The sequence below is a fragment of the Oryza glaberrima genome, chromosome 12 (genome assembly GCF_000147395.1).
Source record: "Oryza glaberrima chromosome 12, OglaRS2, whole genome shotgun sequence".
Lineage (NCBI taxonomy): Eukaryota > Viridiplantae > Streptophyta > Magnoliopsida > Poales > Poaceae > Oryza > Oryza glaberrima.
The window spans coordinates 15,880,652-15,904,402 of record NC_068337.1 but is presented as its reverse complement, the minus strand read 5'-3'; the positions used below and the strand labels follow the sequence as shown (position 1 = coordinate 15,904,402).

The 23,751-nt window shown below is 43.9% G+C and overlaps 1 protein-coding gene across 8 annotated transcripts; it reads left to right on the top strand.

Moving 5' to 3' along the window:
* Positions 1 to 11,745: 11,745 nt before the first annotated feature.
* Positions 11,746 to 23,578, top strand: LOC127757619 (putative disease resistance protein RGA3). 8 transcript variants are annotated; one of them, XM_052283178.1, is made up of 16 exons: positions 11,747 to 11,955; positions 12,070 to 16,518; positions 16,652 to 16,731; positions 17,103 to 18,075; positions 18,360 to 18,448; positions 18,561 to 18,727; positions 18,968 to 19,009; positions 19,115 to 19,251; positions 20,210 to 20,321; positions 20,429 to 20,486; positions 20,688 to 20,884; positions 21,051 to 21,119; positions 22,244 to 22,362; positions 22,941 to 23,052; positions 23,161 to 23,210; positions 23,305 to 23,578. In XM_052283178.1, exon 2 carries the CDS (start codon positions 12,131 to 12,133, stop codon positions 16,505 to 16,507), a length of 4,377 nt encoding a protein of 1,458 aa, XP_052139138.1. In that variant the 5' UTR covers positions 11,747 to 11,955; positions 12,070 to 12,130; the 3' UTR covers positions 16,508 to 16,518; positions 16,652 to 16,731; positions 17,103 to 18,075; positions 18,360 to 18,448; positions 18,561 to 18,727; positions 18,968 to 19,009; positions 19,115 to 19,251; positions 20,210 to 20,321; positions 20,429 to 20,486; positions 20,688 to 20,884; positions 21,051 to 21,119; positions 22,244 to 22,362; positions 22,941 to 23,052; positions 23,161 to 23,210; positions 23,305 to 23,578. The 8 variants fall into 8 exon arrangements, with proteins under 8 accessions (XP_052139140.1, XP_052139138.1, XP_052139137.1 ...); XM_052283177.1 differs by having other exon boundaries at positions 19,077 to 19,251; XM_052283174.1 differs by lacking the exon at positions 18,968 to 19,009 and having other exon boundaries at positions 19,077 to 19,251.
* The last annotated feature ends 173 nt before the right edge of the window (positions 23,579 to 23,751 follow it).

Here is a 23,751-nt window from a genome sequence, read left to right as displayed (position 1 = left end):
GGAAACCCGCTGTTCCCAGATGTCGCTCTACTACGTACCCGAACAGGGAGGACTTAAGTAATCTCGAGGGCTGTCACCACCTCTACACCCACCTCAAACGTACTGTGGGATACGCAGCAATTACTGGATAATAATTACCTAAACACCACGTCTAAGCAATTACTATCTACTTTAGTGTTTATAACTCACCAAAGCAATCACTATATTTTAGTTGATTATAGTGAACAATAATCCCGTATGCTATTTAGGAACTAACCAAAAAATAATTCTCATAATATAAATCTAAATTACTCAGAAAAAATATTATATTGAATTCAGAGTAATATATAGAATAAAAGAAATAGGAGAAGATTACCGACAGCTCCGGAATTCTTCCGACTTTTTCTACTCTACTCTCTTCCTATTCTAGTATACAATATATTACAATAAAGCCTCTTATAATTCAGCTCAAGCTTGGAAGTGTGTGTGTGAAGTGAGGGAGTGATGTCTTTATATAGGGGTAGGTATGACGGTTGGCGAAGGGGAAATGTCCGAAATGCCCCGCAACCGCCATCAGGAGATGATCAAGACCGTCCACGCCAAACCCTAGCCTGGATGGCTGAGATTGTGGTTCGGCCGAACCAGGGGGTTCGGCCGAACCTGGGCTGGGCCCATCTGGCCTGGCTCTTGGCCCATCTTCTCCCCTAGACTCTCCTCACTGTAGTCTGATTTTCTTCCCAACATCGGGGTTTATCGTCTGCATACAAATATATACCAACACTTGTGGAATATGTGAAATTAAGCACCTATCACTATGTTGGATGTTTTATTATCCGAACTTTATGCAAATGTTGGCGGTATTGAATCGGCATTTAACAACCGCCAACAGCATCGTCGGCGGAGGAGAGAAAGCCGGGATGCACACGGAAGGAGGAGGAGAAGGAGAAGAGGAAGAGGAAGTGAGGCTGACTCGTGGGTCCCATTTGTCATAGTCTTATAATGAGGGTGGTAGATGGAGAGGCTATTGGAGTAAGTAGCTACTTTGACTAGCCAAATCAGATGGAGAGTTGGCTATATGGGTATTTGGAGAGTCTAATTTGGAGAGGCTGTTGGAGATGCTCTTAGGGGTCACCCGAAGGTGAAGTGCTACAGTGGTATTTCATGCGCTTGCAGATTTATCTATGGTCGTAAGAAATACCAACACTATCAAAAACTTTTCCAAATTTATATCATGCTGAGTCTTTCTAGATTTTGCTTTGATTTGCACCAGTGCCAAAATCCAAATTAAATCAAATTACAAACTCTTTCAAATTGCAAAGTCCATAAAGGAATTCCTTGCAAAATTCAATCCCAAATCTAAGTCTAACTGTATTCCTTGGGCTCAATCTCTCTCCTCCCCCCTTCCTAGCCCAGCCCAACTCGGCGTGCGCGTACCCGCTCCCCTCTTCCAAGCCATCCTTCCTGTCCCTCAGCCCAAACTAGCAAAAGCAACCTAGTCCATCCCCTCACCTTCTCCTGGGCCACCTCCAAGTAGGAGATCAGTTAAGTAGAATAGGCTGGAGAATTGGTTAAACTATTCCGAGGGTGGGAAAATTGGATGTGGGTATGAGATCAGTTAAGTCGAACCAAGTGCATCTTGGTGTGGTGGACACAACTTTTGCGGATTGTTAACTACTTAAACAATATGGAGAACCCCTTTTATGTAAAATGGCTTTGTCTTAGGCTAGTGAAAAGATTTATGAAATCTTGCTTCGCCTAAATAACCCTAAAGTCTTCCTTAAACCTTGTGAGAACTAATGCATGTTGTAGTTGAGGCTTACGTACTTTATGTACTCACGGTTGCTTATTCCACTTTTTAGAGTTAGATACCACAAGTGATCCGTATGAATATTACTTGGAGGAGGAACCCAAGGAGATGCCATAGGATCTAAGTTTCCAGACGATGCCTCTGGATGAATGCATGACCGTCGTAGCTTAGCTTTCACTATCTCACCATGTCTTTTGATATTTTGCTTTAGATTTGTTAGACAAGTCTATTTGGGTCCCATTCAGGCAACATCTTAGTAATTTATAAGTGTGATAAAATGACAATCAATGTAATGCTACCAGGTATGTTATGTGTGCACCAAACTACTGATTTATGGATTTTTGTGTTTGTTGGAACAAAGCCCAACAAGGATGGCAGGGGCATCCCTCTAACGGGAGGGAGCCCAAGCTTGGTCCTATGAGGAGATGAGAGGAAGAGGATGAAGGCTGAGAAAGGTGGATGGAATGGGGGAGATCCCCCCCTCCTGCTCTTGGAGGGCTCATTTTATTCATATGTAATGGGAAATAACTTCTTTGCCCTTGATTTGCTATATATCTACAACATCCTCTTTGTGGTATTTTAGTCCTTTTATACATTAGTTTATACAACACCCTAAGTATGGGGTTATTCCCCAACAGTACTCCCTTATCTGCTGGCTCCGAGGTTCGCGGGGAGCAGATAATTTCTCTCTCTCACACTTCCTTGGGTGTTGCGAGCGTATGAAGTTGTACGCCGGAGACCTCAATATCCGGTGGAGGCCACGCGGCTTAAGGGGACGGCGCCATCCAAGGACCGCGAGAGTTGGAGTTTGGTCCACCCCCTCTAGCGGTGAAGGCCGCAATGCTCCACGCAGGCAGCGCCGTCCGGAGCCCGCGAAGGTGGAATCGGGTTCACCCATTCTCGCCGTGAAGGCCGCGGTGCTCCACGGAGTCAGTGCCGTTCGGAGCCATGAAAGTGGAAGCGGGTCCACCCCCTCTCCTGGTGAAGGCCGCGGTGCTCCACGGAGGTAGCGCCGTCCGGAGCCTCTCGCGGTGAAGGCAGCATAGTCTGGAGCCTCTCGCAGTGAAGGCCGCGGTGCTCCACGGAGGCAGCGCCGTCCGTAGCCCGTGAAGGTGGAGGCATGTCTACCCCCTCTGGTGAAATTGGCTCAAAGCATGGAGAGGCTCGGAATCCAGCAGTGGGCTCGATACGCGGAGCTTGTAAAGGGGCTCAGAACGTGAAGCCTCTCACGAAGGGTCTCCTAGCGCGGAGCCACCCGCGGAGGTGCTCCGAATTCGGAGCTCTTTTTTTGGAATCCTTACGAGGGGCTCTGACTTCGGAGCCTCCTGACATGGGGCTCCGAATTCGAAGCCTCTTGCGAAGGGTCCCCGAGCGCGGAGGCTCCCGTGGAGGGGCTTAGAACGTAGAGCCTCCCGCAGATGCTTGGCGTCGGGTTAAGGTGTTAGTCGTCGTTTTGGGGATTAGGGAGCCTGGGTGGGTCCGTTTGCTCAGCGGCGAGGACCTTTCCCGAGGGTTTGCGCTCCCCACTTTTACAACTTCTCTTTTTGCTCGATTCTGGTGCGTCCTTGTTGGTCGACCTCTTTTTCTCACCCGCCTTGCTCTTTCCCTCCTTGCGCCTTAATGCATCATCCGCATGAGCGCATCTGTCAATGATCTCGAACAGCTTTCGGGCAGATGTGATTCGTCGTGTCGCCAGCTCCTGGGTGGTGTATCGATCTCGAACGCGTGATTTGAATGCACGAATAACGGAGGTATCGGTGATCTCGGGGATCGTATTCCTGCACTCGTTGAAGCACCGAATATAGGCCCTGTTTGTTTCAGCTTAAGATTATTGTAATCTAGATTATTAAATCAGATTACTCTAAGCTGGATTATAATAAGCTAACATAAAATAAGCTACGAGTTGTTTGTTTCTCTGGATTATTAGAGACATCTAAGGGTAGTGGGTCTTTAGCCACTCAATAATCTTGAAAAAGCTTCTCTAGAGGAGATTATTAGATTATAGTAATCTGGCTTATAGATTATAATAATCTAGCATAATAATCTACTTGTTTGTTTCAGCTTACTCCTAATAATCCAGATTATAATAATCCTAAGCTGAATCAAATAGGGCCATAGTCCCTCAATGATTCACCTGGATTCTGAGTTAGAGCATGCAGGTCATCCTCGCTCGCATGGCGCTTGTAGGTTCCCTGGAAGTTGGCGACGAATTGTTGCCACAAGTCTTCCCATGAGGAGATTGAGCGGGGCGGGAGATGGACCAGCCACGAGCGAGCAGATCCCTTCAACGCAGCCGGTAGGTAATTTGTTGGCAAAATTTGCTATAGGACATCCAAAAAACGTGTAATTAGCTAGGAGACATCGCAAGAACGCGTTTTTGCTGTAGGTCACCTCAAAAAACTGATAATTAGCTACTGGACACCCGTGAGATTATTTTATTATATCTGGAAAAATTGGAGAGAGAAACAGCTGTGTAAGTACGGTTGTACCCTTTGGATTTTTTTTTCTTTTTCTTTTTTCTTCCTTATCCTTTTCTCTCTCTCTCATTCTTTCTCTCTTTCTCTCTCTGTTCTCAACCGCTGCCTTCAACCTTGCTCGCCGCCGCTCCTGCTCCTCCTAAGCTCGCCCGCCGTCGCCGCTCCGTCCACCATGCTCACCTGCCACCGCTGCTCCTCCTAAGCTCGCCCGCCGTCGCCGCTCTGCCCGTCGCGCTCGCCTGTCGCCGCCGCTCCTTCGCTCGCCTGCCGTCACCGGTGCTACTGCTCCATGGCTTCATGTCCTGCGAGCGAAGGAGGAGCGGCAACCACTGGTGTTATTGTTTCACGACGACCACCGGCGTGAACGCGGCGCCGAACGAGCAGTCGGTGGCAGCCTACAAGTGCAGCGTGCTCATGGCCGTCGCACCCTCGAGGAAGTCTTGGACTGCCTTGGTGTAGTACGCGCGCAGCCGCCACAGCGAGCGGCGGTACAGCGCCACTAGCCACTGCACCCGCAGCCGCCGGAACGCACCGAACAGCCGCCTCCGCCCGCCGGCGCCGACGCCACGCCTCGCACGGACACATGGCGGCGCAGCGGCAACTTGCGGAGGGAGGGAGCGGTGGTGGCGGCACAGCTGCTGCACGCGGAGAAAGGAAGCGGCAGCGGCGGCGGTTGTTTCTTCCGGAAAATGGGAGCTGTGACGACGGTTCCTATGCATGGAGAAAGGGAGCAGCGACGATGGCGCAGAGGTTGCGCGGTAACGGCAGCGGGAAGGGAACGGTGACGGCTGCGCTCGAGAAAGCGGTGGTGGCAGCGGCGACTGCTGCTGCCCTCGGAGGAAACGACACGACTCTGCTGCTGCGCTCGAGAGAGCGACGGTGGCGTGGCCAGCCGTGTGCAGTGTGCTTCACATCCACCATCGTGTCTTGCTCTTTGCTTGGCGATGAGAATATGTGATTAGTGAAGACTTACTAGATTAGTGAAGACTAACTAATTTGAGGCAAGGGTAAACTGGTCTTTAATGCTTGTTTCTCTCTCATATTCCTCCAAATATAATAAAATAATCCCGTTGGTGTCCATCAGCTAATTACCAGTTTTTTACGATGCCCTACAGCAAATACACATTCTTGCGGTGTCTACTAGCTAATTACACATTTTTTGGATGTCCTATAGCAAATTTTGCCTAATTTGTTAGTGCATCATCATCTGCGCCAGCGGCGTAGAGAATCGTGGAGTAGACTTGCAGAAACTCTTCTAGGTCTGTACTTTCATCATACTTCTCTATTGCCCTTGGTCGGAATTTCTCGGGCCATCGCACATCTCGGAGCTCGGGTGTTAATGCCCTGCACCCACCCCCTGGAGCAAAAGGTGGCCCACGATGCTGACGTCGTCGGAGAGGCTGATCTGACGAAGATGATGACGAGGACGAGGGGTCGCTTGGTTCAGGAGCCCGGCTTCTCGAACGATGATCTCGTCCTCGATCTCAACCGGGAGCGGGAGACTGGGAATTTCGATCTCGTCGGTTGCCGCCATTTCGCTCCTGATCTCGGCGATTAACTCCCTGATCTCGTTGGTTGTCGTTGTGGGCGTTGCCACGGCGGCCGATGTGGGCCCGTCGGTCCCGATCTTCATTAGGTGCGCCTCCTCGACTGTCGTCCCTTCTCTGTCGCGGAGGAGTGCGGTGACGATGTCGTCGGGTGTTGGTATTTCTTAACGACATTACTAGAAATATAATTCCCAGCAATGGCGCAGAAACACTTCTGGTATATTATGGTTACAGAGTTCAGCCGCAAGCGCACGGATATACCATTATAGCATTTCACCGAGAGTATTCCAAGGATATCGTATTTATTTTATCCCGTGGGAAGATCATGTAGAGAGAACTCAACTAATAATTTATAAATTACTTGTGATAATCATATTCTAAGCAGGGGTTAAGATAATCCAAGGGTAGAGTGACACACAAGCATTAACTACTCATTCTCAATATATATTATCTAAGCTAAGTGGAAAGAAAAGAGAAAGAGAATCTATTCCTATACTTCTAATATACATAGTATACATACATTCTAGTTAACCAATATACTAGTTAATACTCTCTATCCGATGCCCTCCTGGTACTTCGAGAAGCCACCCCTGACTGCCGAGTTCCTTACGATAGCCCGTCATGACCATACAACCGGGGCTAAATACGGAGGAATACCTTCCCCAAGGGAATTAACTTAGGATTATATACCGGCACTGAGGAATACCTGTACTGAGCTGTCACCATCAGTGGCTCACCTCTCATCCTCAATATATAACCCCAAATAATGATATATCCCGTAATCTAGACACCACGTCTAAACTACTAGATACTACTCTAATATCATCGTCATGACATAGAGTAATTGCATAAGCAAACATTATACCCGCACTAAAGCATCTCCTAGATAAGCTAGTCGTATATTCAGTATAACAAGAACATAATGTAAAATAGGTACTCATATACTCAGAAAGTATTTTAATAACATAAATGTATTTAGAAGAGTAATCTAATAAAAGTACAAAGCTTACAAAAGAGAAGGGAAAAGCTACTAGAGCCATACCCGAACTCTTCCGACTCCTGATTTCTACTCTATTCCTATTCCACCAGCTAGATACTACTAAACTAAACTTGAGAGGAATGAGAGAGCTATTGCTTGAGGTGTGTGAGTGAAGTGAGAATGGCAACTCCTTTTATAGCCTCCCAATGACGGTTGTGACGGTTGGAATGGTCGAAAATACCCTCCAACCGTCATTGGGGGCTAATCCACACCATCCAGGCGAAGCCCTGGATCGGGGTCGAACCTGAGACCGGCCCAATCCAGCCCAATTTCAGCTGGCGGCCTCCTCTGTTGCTTCTCTTCGCAGACTTGTGAATTTTGGCCCAATTCATCGTGTCAATTCTGAGTTCTTGGCCCATTCATACATAAGTCTAGTTCTCGACATCGTCCGATTGATTTATCGTCTGTGTTGATGTCGATTCTCCTCCACTTTAGTGTCATTCTCTGCAAAAAGGTTAGTATACCTACTACTAGTGGAATATTATTATTCTAACATATTTATGCATTGCAAGCATCACTAGTTCTCTATTTTTGTAGTATTGACAGTCAAAACTGATCGATAACGACCGTCAACATCGGGCAGCAGTGTTATCCCCACGGCGAGAAGGAGAGCGATGTCGATGACGATCGTTGTTGTCACAATCTCTTCTGTCCCTCCGCCGGTCGTCCAAGTGATCGCAAAGATCGCGGTTCTCGTGACATGGTGGAGTAGGGTTTCGTCTCTCTCGAGTTGACTGGTCATCGGAGGGACGTGTTCCGTTGGGATTTTCTCCGCCCGCATCTCCTGCAGTTGGCCCTCTGTCCTCATGCTGTTCCGGGTTGACAGCTGCTTCGGCAAATGCGGCGTTGAGGTTAGTCACGGTCTCCAGCAGTCGCGTCGCCCATTGGTTGATGTTAGGGTTTGTGACCGGATCAAAAGGACTTTCACTCAATATCGCATCTAGGTTTCGCAATTGCTGAGCGGGCGTTATCGCTGCTGCAGACGCACCTGTTTCAGCATTGTCGACCACGTTTGCATCTCGTGGCGACTCCGAGGAGGATTCGTAGTCTTCCAGGAGGTGTAGCATAGATGGCTCATTTGGATTAGTACCAACATATCCTACGAACCGATTTGATTCGTCGTTGCATCTTGCTCCTTGGCAACACACGGAGTTTTAACTCGCGGTTGTTGGATGCGATGATGTGGTGGTTTCAGAGTTCTGAGGAAAATCCTGTAGCTTGTGAGGTCGTGAGACCTAGATTTGTGAATTGGGCAGTAGGTGGCTCCTATCAGTGAAGTGCGCTGAATCCCACGCTCCCAGCGGGCGTAGAGTTCAGCTTTCACGTGGAGTATCACCGGGCAGTCCTCGAGAATATGCTTGGATGTCTTGTGCACAGGACACCAAGATCTCGGCTTTAGGGTGGTAGTCCTTGTCGGCTTTGATTTTGTGTACAAAGGACAAAATTCGGCCGCTTGAGGATTCCTCCCAGGTGTTGGGACCGTCGATGTTCTGTTCTCCACTTGGGTGGGAGGAATCGTCGGCGGGGCGTCGTTTCTTGGAGTCATGACCGTGCCTTTCTCGTTCCCGATAACGATTGGGCCAGTCGAGATTGGTGTGACGGTGTAGACCGGAAAGACAATAGACCCGACTTGAGTCCACACCAGCGATGTCGAGGTAGAGGTTCCTTGATCGACGCCGGTGTCGGTACTGCTGTCGGGAAGTCTTGAAGTCATACTGGCATATCCTTGAGCACCAGTCCCCCTACCTGGCGCGCCACTGTCGACGAGTGGATGAGTAGAGTATTGGGGTACGTTGGAACGAGGGTCTACGTAGTACGACATCAAGCAGGCAAAAGACAAGGATTATACTGGTTCGGGCCCCTTATCAGGTAATAGCCCTAGTCCAGTTTATATGAGATTGATGATGATGAGAACAAATTATAAAGAGAGTAGTCAAAACAGATGATACCAACGAGATCGTAGTCGAGGGATTCGACGAGATCTCCCGGCGAGTTGGCTCCGTGTACTCCGGCTTCGTAAACTTTGGTGGGTGTGCTGGCGATGGAATTCGATGCCCTGAACCCCTCCCAGGGGGTCCCTTTTATACAGTGGATCATCTTGACCCCCAAGAAAGGTTTGAGGACATAGGACCTGATATGGTATAACGGAAGCTCTATCCCTTCCGAGTAGGACTTTGGAAATCACTTGACTCGTAGAGATATCTTCCATAACTTGAAACAGATTTCACGCGATATTTACGGGAACAATCCGCATACGTGAAGATATACCTTATCAGTATATTCCATAAGTCGTAGGATAGAAGGTATGCCTTATCCGTAACCTTGACAACATCCATATACCAACGTGGAGTGTAAAGTCATCTAAACAAGCAATGCTAAGCAGTGTCAATAATTGACCACACAATAAATAAATAGATTTAGGCAACAACGAATAAGAACAACAATTTCAAGGTGGCTCACAATTATGTTTAGGTACGTATTTTGTAATTAGCATGCAATTTTATTTAAAATCAACAAATTTATAAACATAGGATCAACATGCTCAAGGAGGGGAGCGTAGTGACTTGCCTTGCTCAGTCAACGGCTCCTCGTCAACTGCTGCGGTGGCGTCTTCACAAACGTAACCTGCTCGGTGAACGACGGGTTAACGGTCGGCTTTACTAGAATAACGCAAAGGGGCAAAGTCCTAGAAAAAAGGGATAAAAATGCAACACAAGTGCCATTGGATAGGTCCTGATTTTAGAAAATTTTTAGTGAAAGTTCCATCGAAATCCGATTTAAAATGAGGGAGTTATGGCCTTTCAAAGATTCAAATTTTAATTAAATCAAATTAATTGCTAAACTATTTTTGTATAGGAAAATACTTGTATCACTGATAGGTAGGTGCCACTACCTTTTCCTTTGTAAAACAATTATTCTTTGTAAAGGAAAAATGATGAGTCCTTGATAGGTGGGGCCAAAGTCAATCTTTGATTGGTCAATTGACCTTTAATATGTTATTGGGCCCACATGTTAAGGACACAAGTTTTAAACATATTTTCAAACACTTTTTATTAGCAGATGGGACCCACACGTCAGCCTAACATATTAGTCACTTAATTAACTTAATCAACCTTATTAGATTTTTAAAAATAAAACCATTTTCAGGTGGGGCCCACTGTCAACATCTCCCTCTCTTTCTCTCTTCCTTTCTTCCTCTCTGCTCTCTGCTCTCTCTCTCTCCCACGGGCATGGGGATGCCGGCACTACGGCTGGCGCCCGCGCGGGCTTGGTTGGCTGGAGACCGGTGCAGCCGAGAAGGAGAGGGTCTTGGTGATCCAGGCCTCCGCTGGGCGGCGCCACGGCGGTTGGGCACAGGTGTGGAAGTGGTGAATGTTCGGTGCGGCGGCAAAGGTCTTCGGGCTGAGCGGCGTGTCGGCAGAACGGCAGCGCGCGCAGGGTGCCGGTGATGGGGCGTAATCAAGGGCTGAGGAGGGGGTTTTGGTTTGCAGCCTCTAGGACATCGGCCGACGAGTGGATAGCGGCCGCAAACGCGTAGGGGTGCGGAGCGACTCACGTCGCTCGGTACGCGGCGGTGTGTGTGTGGTGCTGCGCGGGCTGGCACCTCGGCGTGTTGGCATCCGTGCCATGGCCGCCTTGTCACGCGGCTGCGGTCGGGCGGAAAGCAGGGCATGGCGCGGCGCACCGGGGAGAGCGGCGTTTGCTTGGCGGCTCGCTGTTTAGCGACCGCGCGGAGTGTTGGAGTATATGGATAGGATCGTATTGTATCCGGTTTGTTATGGTAGGATAGAATTAGTTTTCATCTCTATCTCTCTAAGTTTACTTAAGATTCAATCCATGTAACCTATCTATACTGGCCCCTGAGACTCAATACAATGTGTCCAATATTTACAGTATCCTCTCTTCCTATAGTATCCAACACGGAGGACTCTCGAGGTGTCGGGGTATGGCGGAAGGGGTGGAAGGCGGCAGCTAGCTCGCCGGCGAAGGGTGGCAGCGCGAGCTCCGGTGGTTGGCGGTTGGCGGCGACGCTGAGCGACGGCGGCCGGGCTTTGTGTATATGAAGGAAGGGGATTGAGCTTGGCGGCGCCGGCTCAACTAGGCGGCTCAACGGCTTACTAGGACGGCTCGGCCATGAGGCCTGCTGGGTTGGGCCGGCCTGGTGGGCTGGACTGAAAGGGGAAGGGAAAGGAAGAAGGTAGGAGGAAACAAAAGGTAAGGGGAAACTGGAGGGGCCCTATTTAGACTTATGAGGTTTTAGGAAAAGTTAGGGTTTTTGTTTAGATGGGCTGGGCTAGGCCAACCAGGAGCCAAAGAGAAACTTTTGCTTTTAAAAGGTTAATTTCTCAAATACAAGTATTTAAAATATAAATAGTTTCTTTTATTTGCAAAGTAAATCCTTAAGGATAATAATTTATGAAAAAAGGAGTGTTTAGGAAAATAATTAGTATTTGCTTTTATTTGCAAATATTGTCTTAAATTATATTATTTCATAATCATGGTTCTTTTAATAAATATTATTCGGATTTAATTCCTTTATTTAATTTGAATTTGGCACTGGCGCAATAAGAAAAAGAAAAGAAAAACGACCTAATACCAGCATGAGGGAAAATTTTGAAAAAATATTTTTGATTATCCCAAATTTTGGTTTAATTTTTTAGATTCAAATTTTTCAGGGTGTCATGTTTACAAAGTGCACCAATAGCACTCTTCACCAAAAACTTGATTAGACTTAAAATCCTAACTTTTCTCTCAACTCAACTATACAAAATCGATATCTAGAGGCCTCAATACCTATACTATTTATACTCACAATGTGATTGTGCAACCTTGCAATTATGGTCCAGCTTGGCGGTTTGGCCTGAACCTTATCAACTATATCTATACATGCCCAATCATTCTCCCACCCACTCCACCCACTTCTCCTCAGGCCTCAGCGTTCTTCTTCCCTTTCAATCCTCCCAACTGATAACATACCTCCATTTGTACACCACGCAGCTACCAAGATAAGCATGGTGAAAACCAGCTGATTGCGTTCCCTGAAGTTTCAGTTCTTGCTTTGTTCTTTGACAGAGAGAAGAACGACCTGGGAAAAAAATCGAGTAGGTATGTGCTCACTGACGTTTCAGTTCTTGCTTTGTTCTTTCACGCAGAAATAACGGTCTTACCACAATATTGATCTAGTCACTAACTGCATCTGCAAACGAATTGCATTTGCAGTTGCAGCAGCGTCACCATCTATGCATAGTGCAGATCGACGCGCGCATCATCATTATTGACTATGGAGTTTGCCGTCAGCGCGGCGCGGTGGGTGGTGGGCAGGGCGCTGAGCCCCATCACCGGCGAGCTGCTGGAGACATGGGCGGCGAGCAAGAAGCTTGGGCCCAACATCCGCGAGCTCAAGCTCCTGCTCCTCCATGCGCAGGCGATGCTCGAAAATGCCGAGGGCCGGGACATCCGAAACGACGCACTGGCTCAGCTGCTGTCTCAGCTCCGGGACCTGGCGTACGACGCCGATGACGTGCTGGACAAGCTCGACTATTTCCGCATCCAGGATGAGCTCGATGGCACGTACGAGGCTGAGGAGGAGAGGGGCCTTGTCCGTGGCCTCACCCTGCACGCTCGCCACACCGCGAGAGCCATTGCCAGAAAGCTGACGTGCAAGTGCAATGCCGCAAGGAGCCACGCCGATGTTCAGGTACCTGTCAACGACGCAGAACAAGGGCGATGCCTCTCTGTCGGTAAACTCCTCCCTTGCTGCTCTCCCCCAACTGTGCATAATGGTGATGCCACTGGTGCGAAGGCAAATGAACAGCATCTCCAAGCCCCTAAATTGAAGTTTGTTAGGGTTGAAATGTCCAAAAAGATGTCAGAGATAGTAGAGCAGCTCAAGCCTGTTTGTGATGCAGTTGACAGAATTCTTGGGCCACTACAGCCTTCAGGCCACTCCAGAAATGCCAAAACCCAATGCATTGATTTAGAAAAACGACCCAAAACCACCCCAACAATTATTGAACCTGAACTATTTGGGAGGCAAAACCGTAAAAAGACCATGGCAGATGAAATTATGAATGGCAAATATTATGATAATGACCTTACTGTGTTTCCAGTAGTTGGTCCGGGTGGTATTGGGAAGACAACTTTTACTCAACACATATATGAAGAAGTGAAGAGCCACTTCCATATCTCCGTCTGGATATGCGTCTCTCAAAATCTCAATGCAAATATATTAGCAGAAGAGATTGCAAAACAAATGCCTAGGGGAAACAACGAAAAAGAAAATGAAAGTGACCAAGAGAAAATCATGAAAAGAATACAATCGAAACAGTTCTTGCTTGTCTTGGATGATATATGGACATGTCAAGAGGATGAGTGGAAAACATTACTGGCTCCATTTAGAAAAGGAGGAACAAAAGGAAATATGGTTATAGTTACAACTCGATTTCCAAAGGTAGCAAAAATGGTTGAATCAACCGATTGCTCAATAAAACTGGAACGCTTAGAACATGAAGATTCCATGAGGTTGTTCCAGGCATGTGTGTTTGATGACAAGAAGACATGGGAAGATTATCCATCGGGTTTAAAAAAAGTTGGGGTAGACATAGTGAAGAGATTGAAGGGTTTCCCTCTTGCTATAAAAACCGTAGGTCGGTTATTAAGGAATAAACTTACTTTGGATCGATGGACTAGAGTACTTGAAAGTAAAGAATGGGAACTTCAGTCCAATGATGATGATATTATGCCGGCCTTAAAGTTAAGCTATAATTATCTTCCTTTTCATCTACAACAGTGTTTCTCCTATTGTGCTTTGTTTCCTGAAGATTATAAATTTCATAGCCAAGAACTAATAAACTTGTGGATAGGACTAGGGTTACTTGGTGCCAGTGATCAAAACAAGAAAATAGAGGATATAGGACTGGGTTATTTGGATGACTTGGTTGACAATGGATTTTTTGAACAGGATGGAAAAGAACATGACAACCGTTATGTAATCCATGACCTATTGCATGAGTTGGTAACAAATATTTCATCAAATGAATCTCTCCATCTAAATAGTTCAGATCTAAGGTCCATCCAAATTCCAACATCCATACGTCACATGTCTATTATTATCGATAATACATATGTTAAGGATAGAATGACATTTGAAAATCATAAGAATGACCTGAGTTCACTAGGCAAGAAATTGAAAGCTGGGAACCTGCGTACAATTATGTTATTTGGAGAATGCCATGGTAGCTTTTACAAGATTTTGGGTGATATTTTGAGAGATGCACAATCCCTCCGAGTTATTTTTCTGTCTGGAGCATCCTACAATGTTGAGGATTTGTTGCCTAACTTTTCAAAACTTGTACATCTTCGGTACTTAAGGATTAAAGATTCTTCGATGTGTGAAGCTAGTCTACCCAATTGTATCACAAGATTTTACCACTTGTTGGTCCTTGATGTACAATACCACATAGGTGAACTAGGTTTTCTAAGAGAGATGGGAAACCTTCTAAAACTACGACATTTTCTTGTCTGTGATGATAATATTCACTCTAGCATTTTCGAGGTGGGAAAACTAAATTTTTTACATGAGCTATGGAAGTTTGAGGTCAAAAGAGAAATGAAAGGTTTTGACTTGGAGCAAATTGGGCAACTACTAGAACTACGTGGGTCACTGAGCATTTATAACCTTGAAAAGGTGGAAGGGACAAAGGAAGCAGATGATGCAAAATTAGCATATATAAACCACTTGGATAGGTTAGTACTAAATTGGGATAATAGCCGATGTAGTAAGGATCCTGTGAGAGAAGGAAACGTTCTTGAAAGACTTAAACCACACAACAACATTCGAGAGCTGCACATTGCAGGGCATGGAGGTTCAACTTGCCCAAATTGGCTAGACGGAGACTTCTCCATTGGAAATCTGGAATCACTTCATATAGAATCTATAAATTGGGGCACATTGCCACTTCCAGGAAAGTTGAACATGATTGAATGTCAAGAGCGTAAAGGTTGTGTGACAAGCCATGACTTCCAAAATCTGAAAAGTTTAGAGCTAGTTAACATACCAAAGCTGAAAAAATGGCATGGGGATGGTACCATTAATTTGCTCCCTCATTTGCAAAATCTCACTGTTAGTGGTTGCCCTGAATTATTGGAGTTGCCACTCTCACAGTCCACTACCTCTCAATTTCAACGGAGCGTGGACTGTTTTCCTGAACTACGGAAAATCAAGATTTCAGGATGTCCAAAATTGTTGTCATTCCCCCCTATCCCTTGGACTAATTCTCTGTGTAATGTATCAATTGAAGGAGTGGATTCAGATTTTGAGATGTTGAATTACATTAAAGTTGAACCATCAAAATCAAGTTTGTATATCACGGGAAAAGATGCTCCGAGTAGCATGTTTTGGATCATGCTTGATTTCAATAATCTAACAGCACTGGATGTGTTGTTGATAACAAATTGCCCCCCTATATCGTTGAATCACCTCAAAACGCTGACATGTCTCAAGACACTGATGATCCATTCATGTGCTGCCAGCGGGAGGGAATTGACGCAGGTGCTCTCTCGTTTGCCCAAACTATCAAATTTGAAGATATCGGATTGTCAGAACGTATCAGGGCTCGGTGTGGCGGAGCAGCGAACAATAACAACACCTGAATCATCACTATCACCATCAGCTAAGGAAGCAGCCAAGACACTAACCACGAGACCTCAGCAGCAAACAGGAGAAGCGGAGGAGATGGAAATAGCAGCAGCAGCAGACGATGGTCTGCTTCTCCTGCCTTCCCAGATAAAGGAGTTGGAAATCAGTTTCTGCAAACAGCTAAGCCTCGACGGCGGTGGAATCCAAGGTCTGCTCTCCCTCCAATCGTTGGAGATAATTAATTGCCCCAAGCTCCTCTGCTCCTCTTCATCCTCGTATTCCCCTTTCCCGACCTCCCTGCAAACGCTCAATCTCAGGTACGTGGAGGGCATGGAGACCCTGCCTTCTCCTCTCCCAAAGCTCACCTCTTTGACGATTGAAGGTTGTGGCAATCTCAGGGGGGGCGAGGCCCTGTGGGATCTCCTTGCCCAAGGTCGCCTCACCTCTCTATATGTCTACTACACCCCCAATTTCTTCCTTGGTTCAGAGCACTCCTGCTCCCAGGTGGACGTACAAGAAGATGTGCATCGTTCTTCCAGAAGGCTGCAGAAACTCTTCACGGATGACTTTGAAAGGGTTCTTATTGCACCCGTTTGCCATCTCCTCTCTTCCTCCCTAACCATGTTAGTCCTTTGTTGGAACGGCGAGGTGGAGTGCTTCACAAAGGAGCAAGAGAAGGCCCTTCGTATTCTCACCTCCATTGAGGACCTACAAATTTGGTCATGCGAAAAACTGCAGTCCCTCCCTGCTGGGCTTAGTCAAATCCCAACCATCAAGGCATTAGAGATCCGTAGTTGTCCAGCCATCAGCTTGCTTGGAAACCTCCCCAATTCACTGCAACAACTAGTGATTTATGACTGTCCATCCATCACTACGCTTGATGGCACAACCATCCGCTCACTGCCCAAGGACCGCCTACCAACTTCGCTCCGAGAAATAGACGTCCGTAACTGTGGCAACGAGGAGCTAAAAAGGCAGTGCCGCAAGCTTCAAGGAACTATCCCAATTGTAAAGGCCTAGCTTGCACCAAGGTAACAAGCACTTCCATCTCTCTACTACTCTCTCTTCTTCCCCATATTGCACTAACCAGTTGCTGCTCTTTCCATTTTCTTCCTAGCACATCAACATCAGTTCATGCTGTTTTTGTTTTTTCTTTTTTTGCAGGTACCGTGCAGGGTTCTTATAGCCCTGCTCTATCTGCATTTGTTACTGTGACTTGGTACATACATACAAGTATACAACTGGTTAGTCATCACTCATCATCCCCATAGAACCTACAAATGCGGAACTGATGCCTATTGTTTTTGTTACTTGGATGCTTCCAACTTTCTTATATTCAGTTGGTCAGAGCATCACTATCTTTTACACAATTTTCGAATTTGTTGTTGAACCCTCTGCTGTTTTCTGAATAAATAACATAACTTATTATAATCTCTCTTATTCAGAATAGGATTCCATCAGTTGCTTGTAGTGCCTTTGAATCAAATTAGAATATAGTAAAGGAGATATATGTATAGTTTTCTACTTAGAAAGGAAAACATGATTTATTATTTTTTTATAGAATATGACAACTGGTTTTCAGGTACAGTATACTAACCTTTACAATGAACTGCAGATCCCTTTTCTTTCCTTTGTCTGGCAACGGAGGTAGCATATTGACGACATATGTAAACATGGGTTTCTTGAATGAATGAGTGCCTTGATGGCTTTATGTTACATATAAGATCTATTATTTCTTTTAGTACTGGTATATATTATCAGTGATGCAAGAAATGGATTTACCATGCGAAGAGCAAGAATGGGCATGGGCTCTGTATCATATGGTGGGACGAAATCCTACAGAATGATGGGAGAAACATCTGCTTGGTTGGGTTAAGGCAAATTCTGATGGAACTTTTCTGGTGGCAAACTCAAAGGGCGCGTCTGGAGTGGCCTTGAGAAATGGAAGTGGCAATTTCCTTGTGGCAGCTACCCACTTCTACCCTTCACTGTGTGATGCTACAATGGCAGAAGCGTTGGTGTGTCTTCAGGCAGTGCAGCTAGCGAGTGAATTGGGTGTTTCAAAGGTAATCCTTGAGACCGATAGTCTGGAGGTTCAGAAGATGGTGGCTGATGTGGAAGTTAACAGATCGATGTATGGCGCAATAGTCCAAGGTTTTAAGCATTGGCTAAGTTATTTTCAAGATTTTAGGATCAAATGGATCCGTCGGTTGGCCAATATGACTGCCCATACTTTAGCCAAGGAATGTTGTGCTAGCTAGTGAATATTTGTCGACCTGGTTCTCTGTCCCGCTGGAGTTTTTAAGGTCCCATAGTTAGTTAAGGATTGTAATCAAACCAATATTATTGAATAAAGTGCTAGTAAGTTCCCTAAAAAAAGTTTAGTGGGACGAAGTGTGTAGTAGTGTGGCATGCTGCATGCACACAAGAACTGGACAAAAGGAAATGGAAATGCAGTATCAACCTACTGTAAGAGCCCTGCAAAATCTTTATCAAGTTCACTTCATCTTTGGAGTACTTATTTTTGTTGGATCAGTTTCCTACTTAGTCAGTATATTCTTGACTAGTCCAACTCTCCGAGGTAACAGGTACTTTCCACTCTCTGGAGCTATTCTCAATTTCCACATTCCCAACTCACCAACATGAGGTCATTCTATTTTATGACAGGATAGCTCTCTCTAATTTTTTGTGACAACAATGTTATATAATAGATCTTCTTCTATGCATAATTAATACAAGAAGTTCAATTGTTTCAAACATACAAAATTGGATTTTTCAATTGTAACAAAAATTAAGAAAATACGGCAACAGCAAGCTCATTGATGTTACCGTTTCTCCAAGCTGCACATGCTGAGGATGAATGACTTTGCAGGGGTCCTTGCTGTATTAATTTGTCACGTAGTCCTCTCTTCCTTCCTTACCACTTTAGTCCTGCTTGGAACGATGGGGAGGATACATATGGTAACAAGCACTTCCCTGTCTACAATTTTCCCATTTTCTACCGACCAATTGTTGTTCTTTCCATTTTTCCTATCTCGTCAACATGAGCTTATTCTGTTTTTGCTGTGTGCAGAGTCCTTGCCGAACATGACCTTGCTTACTCTTTAAAATAAAGGGTCGAGATTAATTCTACTTGTAGTAGAATACTTTAAGTAGAGAGCACCGGAGCGTCACTCTTAAGTCAGAGATTTCCAACCATCAAGACTCCAACCTGTACTTTCGGTTGTGTACATAGAATTGGTTAGTATGCGCAAAATCCCTCCCATATAAACTACAGTATGAAGACCTATTGTTTATTGCTTTCGATGTTTCTACTTTTATGATCCTCTTTATAGGCTAGGAGAATGCAATTTCTACTATCTAAATAAATAGTTCTTCTAACATTCTATTTGTTTTAGTTGTTGATCATGACTTCATTCTTTCAAAAAGAAAAGTAAGTTGCCCGGTTTTAACTGAAAGAATAACAACATCTTGTAATAGGTGGTGGAGTTTACAACTTACAGTCCAAAATCACCTAAATCAGTAAGTCTAAACCAATTCACTGACCAGAGTGAAATCATTTTTTAGCATCCCTTTTTCAATGGAGCAGGCAACATTGATCTCTTTGGTATCGTCTACTTGATGAAGTGGCATCACCCTTAAAAGCCAGAACCCGACGAAGGCAGAGCAGCTTGGCATGGAGCAAGCATCTGAAAGTTGTCTACCGCCTCTGCCAATCTCGCTCGAACCAAAAACCTCCACTGCTTCGAAAGCAACAAAACCTTGTAAGCTAGCTATAACAAAACCAAAAGCATCTTTGATTTGAGGCTAGCAACTCAATAGATTTTTCTGTTCCTACTCTAAGTTTGTGGGAGCATTACCTTTCTTAATCAACTCTTCTTCAAGTGGTCTTGTTTTTTTTTTCTGAAAACAAATTTACTAATGCAAAATGCACTGTTCTTTCAGACATACAGAACTGGATGTTCTAGTTGCATTTAGTTCATCTGCATAAAATTTAGCAATAACAATAAGGATATTTGTAGCCTACCTTCTCAGAAACGGAGGTTTGACTTTCTTGTCTCTTCTTATTCTTTTCTTTTTGCTATTAATTGTCGAAATGGGCTGCTCTTATCTGTACTACACTACTTTTTGTATCGGGACAGTATAACGCTGCATGAATTACACAACTACTTTCTTGTTCACTGTCTGCTTTAAGAGTTAAAGAGGTATAGCCCAAAACCTTAAAAAACAAGACTAATAATAAAAGTCTTGTATACTTTTCCTAAGTCATAAGCATGAATTCGTTGTGTTTTTTGTTTTATTGCATGGTTTGTTTTGAAATGTACTTTGTTGTACCTTAATATAAAATTCTATTCTATCTGCATTTACCCAAAGTCATATGCTCTGGAAAATGACTAATTTCCATCTGGTTAAAAGAGAAACTGTCAGTGCATGCACAATGACCATAGCACACTAACAAGAAACTTAAGTTACAAACCTCGCAGGAAAAAAAAAAAGGATATTTAACCTACAGTAGAAGATCTGTTACATTGTTTCTAGTTATTTTGGAGCCCTTAAGAGTCCAATATTTCAGGATTCCACTTCTGTTTTACTTAATCGCTTCCAGTTTTTAGGCTTATGAATTGTGATACATAAGTACTATCATTTGAAAGTTTCTGACAAAAATATATATTGTATATTCTCTTCTGTCAATAAATAACACAATAATTTGTTTTGTTTCAGACATCCAGAATTCGATTCCCTCAGTGGGCTGTACTATCTGTAAATCAAATTTGAAGATAACAAAAGCAACAGCTTGTTTATCAATTCAGGAACTGAGAAGTCTGGTTTCATGGTATAGTACTTTTCTCACTCTTATATATCCATTAGATAGTGCAGTTTGTTCTTTCCCTTTTTGTTGCAACAAAATCAATTTTATGATTTATGTGAACTGTTATGCAGTCAGTATGAGCTTCTTGAATGGACCTATATAGTCTTGATAACATTTTTTTTCGTGAAGGTAAGTTTTGATAACTTGATGTTATATAGATCTCTTCTTGAGTTTTATACTGTTTTGTTCTTAGTTGTAAATGCACCCGCTTTTTGTTAATTTTGTTAATCCTACAAAAATTCAGGGGCTTAGAATGGTTATACTACTTTCTTAGCCTGTTTTTTTTTAATGATGCTGGCCTCATGATCAATGAAACCTGCAAATGTGCAGAGCTTCTATTGGCGGCGGCGCCAGCTCCCATTGCCATTGGCGACAGTGGCAGCCATCGGCCGGTGGGGTCCTATCGGATGCAGGTTCCATTGGCTGTGGCATAGAAATCCTATTGGCCCCAAGCTCCGCCCAAGTTCCCATTGGCTACCATCGGCGCCCAAGTTCCCCTGGACTTCCCTTCCACAGCGTGGGGGCAGGTATTTCTCTGAATCTAATTTGCACTGCAAACATAGGTACCATTCAGTGGATGCAATTGATTTGCATAGTGTTCCTGCACTGATTTTCCTTCCCTATTTGTGGTATGTTTAAGCCGTGATGCTAGCCATCTGTACGCTTGCTAAAATGCCTGCAACTCTATAACAGTGGAAGATTCAGGCTCCCCCTTCCTTACACCAACCCACCCGTCGTGGTAGTTGCAGCCCCAGCCTGCTGGTTAGTTCTTTACTTTTAAAAGATTTCACTAATTACATTCTGCCAAAATTGTGTGATTCTCCTTGAATTGTTGCTTCATAGATGTAAAAAAAAAATGTCACACAAATGTTCATTCAGTCCCTGCACACAAAAAATTCAGACAAATGTTCGTGACATATGTACTGTAAGGATCATATTATAATTGTTGATGGTCTTAAGATTTTTTTTTTCTGCCAATGATATTCATCACTTCACCTCAAATTTATTTAATATGACCTAAATCAAATTAAAGCTCAACAGATGCTGGTATTAGATCAGTTTTTGCCTTTTCGGTGATATTTGCATGGCAATCTTTGGTGATGTTTGCATGACATACTGCAATTGCACTTGAGTTGAGGCAAAGTTAAATTGAAGTTTGATGATGCTATTCAACGTCTACACACACTTATGTGTTTGCAGCTACTTCGATCCTACATATGTGGTGTTACTGAAATAGATTCAAGTCTTTAGGGGGTGATTTATTAAGTTTTATCAGATCATCAGTTTTACTATTTTGATTACTACTTTCAACCTTTTCTCTTGGCACAGGAGTGCTTACATTAAAAAAAGGAACAGAGTAACTGCATATATTTTCAAATGGTTGGAGTTCTATATTTTTACCAGTGTCAGTGATATTCGTGATAAATATTGGCTTGCAAACGTCATCAACTGTGCATACCTTTCTGCTATCTTTTTCTCCAATTTTTATGCATTATATTCTTGCGCATGGAAGCTATAAACGTTCCTGCTAAAATAGATATAATTTACTCTATTTTTTGTCATCATGTGCCTATTGTCAGGTCAGGAGTACTGAGATTTTTCCTTGATTTTATTATAGCATAGCTATGCACTCTCCTGTAATGCTCAGGGGATGTGTGGGACTCAAAAGCTGGGGGGCATAAGGCTTATTTTCTTCATGTGAATGGCCCTTCACATACTTCAGAAAAATGGCTACGATCTTGTGTTGAAAAACTTGATTGAAATCTTATTAGTATTTTGCAAGTTTGTAGTCATTTGCCAATTTTATGATCATCAATTCAACAAGATGAGTGGTATGATACTACCATATGAAATTAATTAAAAGCTGAATTTGCTGCTACTTTCAGATGCAAGAGCAGCATTCGAGGTGTTTCATTCAAGGAACAGAAGCAGCAGAGGTGACACCGTTGATGGAGCCATACATGCTGCTATTGTCAGCGAACGCCGAGTCCGGCAACATGACGAGGTGAGAGGAAGTGACGGCGCAACTGCACAAAGTTTAGCATGTCATAAAAATTGATTATGCTTTGTATATGAGCATCTAAGGGGCAACTATTATGCGGATTATGGATTATGACAGTTCTGCTAATAAGTTATTTGCATAATCAGGGTGAACAATCTAGCTGTTTGGCAATTTTGATGAACACATTTGGTTGTCTGGCATGAGTGTATGATGACAGAATGCTCCGAAGAATATGAGTACTTGTTTGGCTGCCATTTTAGGTGTACATATCTGCCAATGATTTTGGTGTTTGCCATACAATCTGATTATATTCTAATTGGATACTATCTATAATTCGCTCCCCAAAGACAGTCTATTATTAATCTTTAAATCCATTGTATATGCTTTGCAATTTAGATTGTCCAATTCATAGTGTTATAGTTGATTGACATCATTTGAAGGTTTTTGGAGTAACTATTATTGTATTCACAAATACATTTACAGAACAATAATGCACAAGTTTATTGTGCTTTCATGTTATTTAAGACCCGTTGCAATGCACGGGCATCAGACTAGTAATACAATAATTTGTTTTGTTTCAGACATCTAGAATTCGATTCCATCAGTTGGCTGTACTATCTGTAAATCAAATTTGAAGATAACAAAAGCAACAGCTTGTTTATTACTTCAGGAAATGAGAAGACTGATTTCATGGTATAGTACTTTTCTCAACCTTATACATACATATTAGATAGTGCAGTTTGTTCTTTCCCTTTTTTGCAACAAAATCAATTTTTATGATCTATGTGAACTGTTTTACAGTATGGGCTTCTTTAATGGACTTAATCTTGGATAGTTTTTGTTTTGCTTGGGTAAGTCTTGATAATTTGATGGTACATACATCTCTTCTCGAACTTTATACGGTTGTGTTCCTAGCCGTAAATGCTCTTTGCCTCTTTGTACCAGGATATTAGTAATGCTACCATAAAGTGCATTCATTGTAAGCCAAGGGCAAGAGTGAAGCCACTTCAGTTTGGTTCTGTGAATACCAAGTAGATGAGATGCAGCACTAGACTAGTTCGCAAATATCAATGTCATATCTGCAAATTCACAATTGGATGACTATCCTTTTGTCGGGTGGATTTGAATCATTTCAGTGTGTTCTTGACTTGTATACGATTTCAGCTGTATAAATTGAGTGAATATTGGGTTAAAACTCAGGGATTGTTTGTTTGCAGCATATTCAGCAGTGTGGTAGATGAGTAGGAAGTAATTTTTTGGGGAAATTTTCAGATTGTTAAAAGGCTTTGATCCGCATTGAAGGAGAGGTTCAAGTTATTTGGCTCTGTGCTTTTGCTATTTACTATTTGAACTGTGGAAAAGGTTAATGATCGTTTGATAATTCATTCGATG

Bases quoted from the DNA above. Each gene is read 5' to 3' on its own strand.
- LOC127757619 (XM_052283179.1), top strand. From the start codon at position 12,131: ATGGAGTTTGCCGTCAGCGCGGCGCGGTGGGTGGTGGGCAGGGCGCTG.